We start from the raw sequence: 11,386 nt of genomic DNA, 5'->3' as shown, positions 1-11,386 counted from the left end.
CGATGCACAGAATGTTTGTGTATGCGCTGACAGTAGTAGTATTGACCGTGCACCAAATGGCATTGGACAGTTGCTGCTGTTGCCAGGTTGCAACAGATTTTTGTGCTGTGTGGTCAGCAGGAGATTACATGGTGGACCAGTCTTCCTCTTACCCCGACATGAACTTTCCATATTTGTGTAGTTTGTAATAGGGGGAGCAGCCAGTTTATAGAAACAATGTGCTGGCTATGCGTTTGTATGTCGGCGGCTGAACCTTTTTGCACAAGTTCAACACAAGAGTTAGAAAAGCTGCCTAATCTCCCCATTATTTACTTTTCTCACTGTGTGAGGAATCTCATTTCAGCCATTAGGTTTCACATCGCACACAAGGGAGATCACATGCCCATTGTTAGTTGCGCTTCGGTCCATCAGCGCCCTTGCTGATTTATTTGGCTCTCTCGCCTCTGTGCCCAGGGATCTAGTTTCTGCCTGGCTATTATGTGGCGCCCCGGAAACCACAGCCGATATGCAGAAAGCTGCAGCTAGTGTCTAATGGTTACAACACGAGAGAAGAAAATCATTCACCGCCATTAAATTGCAGCCACACTGATTCATGGGTTGGGCCTCCCCTAATGGGAAACAGACGAGAAGTGTGATAGCTTTTGTGCGTATGGTGCAGTTAGTAGCGGTAGCGGTGGTGGAGAGATGGTTGTTTTCAGAGAGGACCGTCATCTGTCATTAAGGCTGATGATAAATAACTGCTAAGTGGCTCTGTTTGTTCGGGGAATACAGAGCCATCATCCATTTATCCATCATGTCTAAATGTGGTTTAGAGAACTGTTGCCCTTCTGTTTATAGCTTCAATTACGCAGTCGGTACCTGGACTTTTCTAATGTGATCTGTTTTGCTGTTTTGTTTCTGTGTCCAGTGATGTTTCATGGCCCGCCACCAACCAAGATCAAACGAGAGCTGACTCCCTCCAAAGAGCTTTCTCCCTGTCACCAGGACAGGAGTCCCATGCCCTACGGAGAGAAGTGCCTTTACAGCTACAGGTACAGCGCAGCTAATTTCCTTTTTAAAAATGTACCATACAGTGAGAAGCCTGCATCAGATGTGTATTGATTACTCCTCATCCACAGTGCCTGTGACAGGAAGCCTACTTCTGGGTTCAAGCCATTAACCCCTCCCTCCACACCTGTGTCTCCGTGTGGCCCCACCAGCACAGCAGGAACACACTCGCTGAGTGAGCAGGCCCCTCCCCCTCTCCTCAATGTAGCCAATCCAGCAGCAGTGCCGCGTCCAGTGCACGTACAGGAGCAGCCTGTCACAAGTTCGGGCCCACCTAACCAGCGACCCCTCCACAGCCCTCCATTTGCTGTGCCCTGTGCACTTATCAGCCAGGATGCCAACAACTTCACACCTGAGCACAGGTGACCGACACTGCTCCCATCTGTCTGCAGTCTAGTGTTTCTGAAAAGACTAATTCACACGCTCTTTTCTCTCCTTTAGGTTCCAGAGGCAGATGTCAGAGCCATCTCTTCCCTTTCCCCCATCAGAGAGTCAAGGGCGCCCCCAGTTTTTGCCACACCCCCCCAACAGCACCAGCAGCAGCAATGATAACCTGTCACGTGAAGGTCGGCCACTGTACCACCGGCAAATGTCAGAACCCCTGGTGGCTGTGCCTCCTCAGGGCTTCAAGCAAGAGCTCATTGATCCACGATACACTGAGCAGGGCGTTCCAACCATGGCCCCGGTGGGTCCGCAGCGCCAGCCTGCTTTCCACCCAATGGCTATCAAACAGGAGCCTCGTGACTACTGCTTCGATTCAGGTGAGTGGAAACAGTGGAAGAAAGCGAAACGGTAGATGATGATGAATAAATAAATGAATGAATGAGTGAGTGAGTCTCTTGGTAGCTGGGTGAAAGTAATTGTTCAGGGATGCACAGAATGGACAGAGGGTGAGGAATGTGCCCAGGCATGTTTGTTCTGGCCACTGACACATGACTGTAAGATCTAGCATGCAACAGTAGCCTGGGTGCACAGGTACTCCTTTCTCACACACACACACACACACACACACACACACACACACTCTCTAAGCTTAATCTCCATCACTCCTCTCGAGTCAGGCCAGTGAAGTAAAAGTGGGTCTTTTAGATCTGCCTAAGCCTCCAAGGCCAAAAAGTAAATGGGTCATCTAGCCAGGTGCTGAGAGAAGCTCCTTACTGAGCCTACCTGGAATAGATCAAGGGCAGCGTCCCCTGAGGACCCGATGGCCTGCAGTCCACTGAAAAACCTGGAACTACTCACCGTCATTGTACCCAAACCACTGAAACTTTGTTCAACAGCAGTATGAATCAAAGCAGCGAGCTGGAGCCCAACACCCACACAGCCAGCTGTTGTCCCAGCTCGCCTGCATTAACATCCTACTTTTCCTCAAACTTTCTCTTTATTTTATTATTTTTTTTTCATCTTTTCTCGTGCCACTCTCTCATGTCCTCTTGGCTGACTGGCTGGCCGAGCAAGTGATGTAATGACAAATCCTCTTAGCTTCTTACGGCCTTTAAATACGTACGTCACAGAGGAATATCATCTCTAGATGGGCAGAGGATGTGCATGTTCAGGATATGGAACACATCGCTTCAGATAGCGTTGGTGGTCCACACTCCGTGCCAAAATAGACATAAAGCCGTTTGTCTTTTGGGCTTTTTGACTTCCATGGTAAGATTGCTTCCCGTAGGCTCTTTTTGAAAGTGAGGACAAGAGGAGGCAGAGACTCTGAAGATTGATCTCTTATTGTCTTATCAGTAGACAGGATGCAGAATAATGTCCGGGGTGGTGGGATTGGTATGCACTGCAGAGACACTACGAACGGAAGACAGAACGGAAGACAGGCCTTGACCCCTGAGGGGGAGCACTGGTCTAACTTGATTGTCATTCAGATTTAATCCAGAAACCATGGTGCTAATCCTTTTAGCGTTCAGTGGACATGAGAGGGGTGCTGTGTGCTGTGCAGTGTGCTCAGATCTGGGTTTTAGTCCACTTCTACCCTCCTATAACACAATATATACATGTCCAGATGAGATGCTATTTAAAGCCACATGTCTTCACACACAGTCCGAATATATCTGTCAGCTGTGAGGTGGATTTTGATGTATTGCACATTTGATATGACAGTAAGGTTGGGATGTCTCTGGTCTAAATATATACGCTCCTCTTCTTTGTTTACAGAAGTGCCTAACTGTCAGTCATCATTCGGGAGAATGGGGAGCTTATTCCAAAATAACCATGAAAGTGAGTTAAGAGTTTATTTTCTTTCTATATTCTCCTCAGTGTGAATCGTTTCATTAGCGAGGTCATTGTGACCCTGCACCGTGTGGCTTATTGAGCGACTGAAAAGATCAGCACGGAATGGAAGACTAGTGGTCAGCAGCATTCAAAGGGCAGTTCAAGGGGGAGCGACTGTCCGTTCCACACATGCTTTAACTTGCAGAAGCCTTTTATATTTGCATGTAGATTGGATTACTGAGGGAAACGAAGCCGGTTTCTTATGCTCTTACTACCTTATCTGATTTACTGTCTTTGTCTTTCAGGCTTCTCCTTTGACAGAGATCCTCACCTTTACTTTGATGACACCTGTGTGGTCCCTGAAAGATTAGAGGGTGAGTGAACAGTGAAACTGACAAATGACATTTTGGTATTGGCGTTCTTAGACAGCTCACGATGCACGATGAACAGAACAGAGTCCGCTTCACCGCAGCCGTCTGACAGGAATGTCTCACCACATTGTGAACACGGTTAGGTTGAGAGCTGAGAGGTTTTATTCCATTCATTCTCTCTTCTTCTCCCACTCACAGGCAAAGTGAAACAGGAACCCTCTGTCTACCGAGATGGGCCTCCCTACCAGCGGCGTGGCTCCCTGCAGCTCTGGCAGTTCCTGGTCACTTTGCTGGACGACCCCCGCCAATGGCCACTTCATCGCCTGGACTGGTCGGGGAATGGAGTTCAAACTCATCGAGCCAGAGGAGGTTGGTCTTTGCTGCCCACGCCTGTGCTCATGTTTCATGCGTTTCAGATGACCGTTACTAATCTGTGGATTCTTTTCATATTGTCTGCCCTCAGGTGGCTCGTCGCTGGGGCATCCAGAAGAACCGACCGGCCATGAACTATGACAAGCTGAGCCGCTCACTGCGGTACTACTACGAGAAGGGAATCATGCAGAAGGTAAAGGCACGTTCACCTTTTCTTTCTTTCTGACTATCTTCCCTGGGGTAAAAATAATCAAACACTCAGTATATTTATGTTTGACACTATGAAGTATTGGATGTGACTGAATTTATTCATTGCACTCTGTTACCCAGGTGGCTGGTGAGAGGTACGTGTACAAATTTGTTTGTGACCCCGAGGCTCTCTTCTCCATGGCCTTCCCTGACAACCAGAGGCCCAATCTGAAGGCCGACCTGGACAGCCTGACAGGACTCGACGATGACACTGTGCCACTCACCCACTACGAGGAAAACGCTCCCTATCTGCTGGACTCGGGGGAGCACTGTGTGACCGGCCTGCCCTTCCCAGATGGCTGCAGCTACTAACACTTCCTGACACACGATACACATGTACACGCAAACACTCCTGACGTTGGCACCCACTCTTAAAATTTCCGAGGTGGAACTCTCAGAGCAGCTCGGAAAGGAAATGGAACCTTCAAGGTTCCCTTCCTCCTCCCTGGAAAGCCCACTATAACTCTGAGGAACGAGGGGAAAACAGTGACAGATTGTCAGACAGAGTTGTCAAACCAGTGTACTTAACTCGGTACCGCTGCCCACTGTACAAGACAAGTGAGGCTCGGGCTGCTGTTGATATGGAGACCAAACGAAGCAAGGCCTCAGATCCCCAGCTGATAGACCCCACACACACTCTGTTAAAGACTGCAAGAATTGTTTTGTGACAATCTGCTTTTCATAAAAATAATCAAATAGCGACCAGAGAGAAATAATTTCAAATGTAACGAGATCTTCTAAATGGAGCACTATTCTAGAGTTGCCTTTTGGGTGCCCCCCCCCCCATTTTCATGTCACCACATCTGAACTACTACATCCGTCAAAGGGCTTTCATTTGAAAAATACGGATTGACAAAAACACACACTACATATTCTGAAACCACACTTGTTTTCTGTAGATATGCCAATGTTTTGTTTAATATGCCAGTTCCACTGTTTTGTTCAGATTTTGGAGACTCAGAGCTCTCCATAATCTGGGACATCGCTGTCTTTCAGGCTAGTTGTTTTGGCCGCGCTCTCGTGTTTGTGTTCTTTACTCGTTCTGCCCATGTAAAAGATTGCTTCTGCTTAGAGACTGCACCCCGTGGTAGGAGTTTGAAAACGTATCTCATCAATGCTGGATCCTGTTTTGTATTTGTTTGGAGATGATTTTCTCCTCCATTTCAAAAGGGATGCATATGCAATTACATGTTTTCCCAGAGATGGACACATTGCTCCCTTTCCTTTTCCTCTTGTACTTCTGTCTGGGTGCTTTCCTCTGCAGTGAGCCGGCTCCTCTGATGTACCAGGTTGGCCGGTGTTGCATGCAAAAAGACAAAAGCAAATCTAGACACCTTCTTTTGTACGCCTGCCAATCACCAGTTGTCCACGGGAGCTTCTCTTTGCATGATGTAGTTGGACTGTGTCCACTAACATATCGCTTTTCTGTCTTTGGACAAAGAAAATATTTGTGATATTCTCTGCATTGTTTTTGTGTTTATGTGTTTCCAAATGGGGGCAATGACAAACTTATATAAAATATATATTTTTGCTATATGGCTGCATCTGTTTTGATTTTAATGTATAAGCTGTATAGTTGCTAATAGACGTGTACCTTTTTTAAGAAACAATCTCAGTCCTTATAACGCTACTACTGCACTGTTCAGGCCCGTGTGTTGGTTTGGAGAATGGATAGGACGTGACCGGTTGTAAACTATGTGTATAAAGGCCTTTGCTCCTGCAGAGGTTATATTGTGGGATCCACCAAGCACAGGGATTTTCTGCGCTTGTATAGGCTTCAGTCCCCCCACCCTCCAATGTGTTTCTTACACTGCTGATTTTATGGTAATCTGTACTGGGTACAATAAACAGTCCTCTCTGCTTGCAGTTCTGGTGTGTTGCATCATTTTCTCTCAGCTCCTTTCTCACAACCTGACCCTGTTGAGTCCTGAGTCACATGTTTCTGCTGATATTTTTTTCAGTAAATGATTACTCTTCTTGAAGTGTTTAAATAGTGAGCTTCATGACAACAATGCTTAAATTGTTTCTGGAGCCTTGGAAATTGCCTGTTGTTTTTTTTTCTCTGTGAACATGAAGTATAGCAGACCTTCTTTCTGTTGTAATTGTGACCCCACCATGAAGTGTGATTCATGAGTGAATAATTCAGTTTGAAACCATAAACTGAGGGTGACATCAAATATCCAGTAAGTTACAAGGTTTTTGTACAATCTGCATTCCCATACAAAATCTGTCTGAATAATGTAAGATGGATTTTTATCTATTGGCTCTTTTCAACAGCAGCACCTGGAGCTAAAATCTAACACCCACATGCTCACACACAGACATGGGCTCATCTACCTTCTCATGTTTGTTCCATTTAAAAAAAAAACGGTGCTCTAAAGCATCAGCTTTTTGTTGTACTTTTTTGTTTTTTTACTGTATCTGGGTTGTGATTTTACTGTTGTATTAAACTAGTGTTTGGGACGAGATTTGGTACATAATGGTGTCTGTTATGTGATCAAAGTGCGAAGCTTCAGAGTTGGGCACTGTTTGATGGCCAGCAGCACTTTGCCTGCTGTTGAGTCAGAGACTTTTCAAAAACCACAGAGTGTAAAAGTCCTGTTTCTCTCACTGTTCCCCAACTGATATTGAATCTTTGAATTATGTGAAAGGGCATTTTAGTTTGTTCATAGGAAGCTTACTGCCCTGAAACTGTATGTATACTGTAGTTGCTCCTGTCACTAGATGTCATTGTCTACAGTGAAAGTATTCAGACCCCTCCACTTCCCCACATTTTTTATGCTACAGCCTTTTCCCAAAATGGATTAAATTCCTTATTTGTCTCTAACTACACACAATACCTAATTCACTAAGTTAAAAAGTATTTTTAGAAAGGTATAAAAAATAAAAAACTGAAATATCGCATGTACATAAGGATTCACACCATTTGCTGTGACACTCAGCACTCAGCTTAGATGCATCCTGCTTTCACTGATCATTTTCAAATTGAATTCTTTGGATATATATAAGATCCCGCCATTGATAGTGCATGTCAGAGCAGAAACCAAGCCATGATGTCAAAGGAATTGTCTGTAGACCTCCGAGATAGGATTGTATCAGGGCACAGAACTGGGGAAGGGTACAAAAAAAATTCCTGCAGCATTGAAGGTCCCAAAGTCCCCTGAAGGTCCCTTCTTCCCTGCAATCAGGGAAGAAGGCCTTGGTCAGGAAGGTGATTGTCTCTGTCTCTGGTCCCGAGCCTGGAAATCAGTGCATCACCAATACAATAGCAGATCCAATACAGACGGATACTACTTGTCGACCATTGAAAGGTTACAATAAATATAGGTGCTAGAAAAATGACTGAAGGCTCCAGACATGTGACATTGAATCAATACAAACGCCATTAAAGAGCACTTGAGACATGGCACAGGGCTGGTGCAGAGAGAAAAGTGGATGGAAAGCTAATTGGATACTCCATCAACATACATTATACCACATGACCACTTGCTGCATCCAAGGGTCAGTTATTTATTGACCATGATACCAAACACAGCAGCTCAGGCATAATGTGGTTTAGCTTTGAGTCTTCAGACCATGGCAGAAACACACACACACACACACACACACACACACACACACACACACACACACACACACACACACACACACACACACACACACACACACACACACACACACACACCTCCTGCCCACGACTCTTCAAAAATGTGGGCTGCACAGTTTGAAAGGGAGCAGTACTAATCACTATCACATTATTTGATAATGTGTGTAAACACAATCAGAATTACCATGCTGAGACCTTGGTGATAAAATTTGGTTACATAAGTGGTTTCTCACAAACATCCACACACACCACCCACAACCTTGCTTTCATTCTCACCTATTATGAACCATCACTGCCATCTAGTGGATTTATTCCTTTCACAACCGACAGACTGAATAGTAACAATGAACAATGAAAAATAGATAGATAGATAGATAGATAGATAGATAGATAGATAGATAGATAGATAGATAGATAGATAGATAGATAGATAGATAGATAGATAGATAGATAGATAGATAGATAGATAGATAGAGATAGATAGATAGATAGATAGATAGATAGATAGATAGATAGATACTTTATTAAACTCTGTGAGAAATACACATGAGAGCATGTTTAGGGCAGAGTCTGTAGTCGTACAGAACGTAATCCTTAATTTATTACTACTATTTATCACTGAAGTCATGGGTCATGGTCCAGATGGTCTTGATGGTTGTACAACTCTGCTGAGGAAGTGACGTGAGACAAAAACCTTGTGTGTCATCATATCATACAGTTTTGGACTTGCCAAGCTTTTTTGGCTGGGGGGGCTGTTGGTCCTAGTTCTTTGCAGTTGGAAATGTTTTCCTCTCTTTCTCTTTTCTTTCTATTTCTCTCTCTCGCACACACACAAACAAACAAACATGAGTTTATCATTCTGCTGCTGCTGCTGCTGCTGCTGATTAAAGCATTAAACATTTACAACAGACATTGATTTCCGTTTCATTTCTCTGACTTGTCTGATGACCTTTATATTCATTTACCAAAAACAAACCATCAGGTCAAGCATCAACTGTATACCAGTAATAACAAAGGGCCCATAACATTGAACATGAACTGTCCTGGAAGTGTTTTACAGCTCTTAAAGCCATGTTGCAATAGGCAACATGCCCTTTCTTTCCTGCCAGTCGTAGGTGTTGTGTGGGAGAATTTCCACATCAGGACAATAAAGGCACTGATCTAAATCCAGTCGCACAACATAAAATGCATCAGATGGGGGTGTGGCTTTATCCTGGTGGTGCGCCAATACAGTTCATACTCAAAATTCATTGGATGTGAGACATTCTGACGTTCCAATTATGTAACTGTCTGCCCCGTGGCTGATGGGAGAAAACACAAATGTAGGATGGTTGAACTTTTCGCAGGAGTAAACGGAACTTTCTCTTTCAAGAGGCATTAAATGATGATTATATTTTGGTGCAAGGTACACCACAAAAAAGAAAAAAAAAAACCAATTTGATTCTATTCTTATTTAGTGTTATTTACAAATGTTATGCCATTTATATTGTGTTCGAATGCGACATTATTAATTCCAGTACGATATTGATTGAACAGAAATACAAAATAAAATGTGAGTTGATTTATTTCATGTGACTTCACAAAAATTCCTACCAACAAATAAAGTTTATTTTATTTATTTATACATGTGTGTTTATTTCACAAAATGTATTCATTCAAATGTAAAACTATTACAACAAATATATTGTAGTCATACTGTAAAACAGGGGTCACCAACCTGTTTGAAAGTGCGAACTACTACAATGGTACCTAGTTATCCAAAGAACCAACAGTTTGACACGCACTTCTGAAAATAACAAAAATTGGCATGTTTTAACTTTAATTAGTATCATGAAGCATCATCAACAGTGATTAATAATGTAGAAATACTAATGTTTCACCATGCAGCACGTTATTTCTTTCTATTTCTGTAATAGTTTCAGTTTCAAATGATCACAGTGCTATTTAGAACAGGCCCGTGGGCACCTCATGAGGTCCCTGTGGGCGACAGGTGCCTGTTGGTACTGCGTTGGTGACCCCTGCAAAACAATAAACAACAAAACAAATAAATAAATAAATAAATAACAAATGAATAGAGTTAATAAGTTAAGTGATTAATTCTGCAAATTACTACACTACTACAGATGTTTTCGTTAACAGACCTCACAGTGTTTATTTATACGGTACAACATGAACAGTCAATCCATTTTTTATCTAATCTTATTATTTGTTTTCAGCTTGATGTAGGATCCTGATGTGGAGATATAAGACATATAAAATGAACTTCCAGAAATGTGCTCCAGGAGAGGGCAGTTCAAGCCAGAGAAATCTGCCTCACAAAGTTCGTGAGTTTGTAGACTGACCCTTGAACCGCCGCGGTACCAGCTAATGACGACCGTGGTAGTCGCGCTTCCTTGATGTTGCTAATTCACCAACAGGAGGAGTCTTTGCGTTTTGCATTTGCACAAGATGAATGTATCAAACCAACAGGTAATTTATTGACTTATTATTATTAACTAATTCGGATGTGCTTATATGTACATGTATAACGCTTACGGACATGTTTGTGTAGCCTAGCTAATTTAAGCTAACTTAGACAACTCAGTCATTAGAGCGTCTATTTTCAACCTTGAAGCTTCTTTCGACGTTCGAAATAAAGATTTGTGGTTTTTGCAGACCATATGGCCTTGTTTTCCCGTCACACTTCCCAACGCGGGACCAGGCTTCTGGCCGGTAAACCTGTTCAGTGACAACCCCTGGTGGATGGGGTCTGTCCACATGGCACCGAGTGTTTGTCATGGCCTGATAACGCCACTACTTCCAAGTAGGCCCGTCAACGTGCTGCCTTTAAAAATACAGAAAATACCTACTTCAGTATACAGTTTAATGCAGTTTTCAGTGTTTGAATGATCTTCTGAAGTACAAATTGTGAACAGCTCTTTCATAAATACAACGTCGTTCTCTCCAGGTTGTTCATCCACCGGAGAGAGCAGAGCGGTTATTTTGCTCAGGTATAAAGCCACAGCTCGTCAGTACAGAACCACAGACATTTCATTTACTTCTGGAGTCCTACCCCTCAACATACAACTGAGTCTGTATGTTACAGGTCCTTGTTTGATTTGGTGGAAGCCCATCCTTATCTTTCCTGCAACGACCCAAAGCTTCTGAACTGGTATCTCAGTTTGCCTCCAGAGGACAGGAAGCTAATAAAAGGTGTGTCATTGTTGATGATTGTGGTTAGAATGTACTCGAATTCCGAAGATACTGTAGTGTTGATTTAATTGTGGTCATCTGTATCCGGATAGAAACAAAATGATCCACACTCTGATAGCAGATTGAATTTTTACTTGGGAAAAAATGGGAACTGAAGCCAGTCGTTTTCTTAACGCAGTATTAGCTCCACGTGTAATGTTCATTGAAATTACAGGCTTGCCTGTAATTTCAGTATAATTTACTGATATTTCTTTCGTAGATGATGGAGGTATTTACCAGTTTTTGCAAAGACATCCTGCTCTAGAACTGTGTAGAAACCATGTCTATG

At 43.3% G+C, this 11,386-nt stretch overlaps 1 protein-coding gene across 1 annotated transcript; it reads left to right on the top strand.

The window, feature by feature from the left end:
• Positions 1-909: 909 nt before the first annotated feature.
• LOC144738602 (ETS translocation variant 5-like) lies at positions 910-4,571 on the top strand. Its single transcript, XM_078621608.1, is given in 9 exon segments — positions 910-1,031; positions 1,119-1,409; positions 1,489-1,808; positions 3,211-3,273; positions 3,573-3,641; positions 3,837-3,937; positions 3,939-4,007; positions 4,102-4,203; positions 4,341-4,571. Coding segments are annotated over 9 exon segments (1,368 nt in total).
• The last annotated feature ends 6,815 nt before the right edge of the window (positions 4,572-11,386 follow it).

The sequence above is a fragment of the Lampetra planeri genome, unplaced genomic scaffold (assembly GCF_965212315.1).
Source record: "Lampetra planeri unplaced genomic scaffold, kcLamPlan1.2.h2 scaffold_1081, whole genome shotgun sequence".
Taxonomy (NCBI): Eukaryota; Metazoa; Chordata; class Hyperoartia; order Petromyzontiformes; family Petromyzontidae; genus Lampetra; species Lampetra planeri.
Note: the sequence above shows the minus strand (reverse complement) of the source record. Positions and strands in the feature narration are given on the sequence as shown.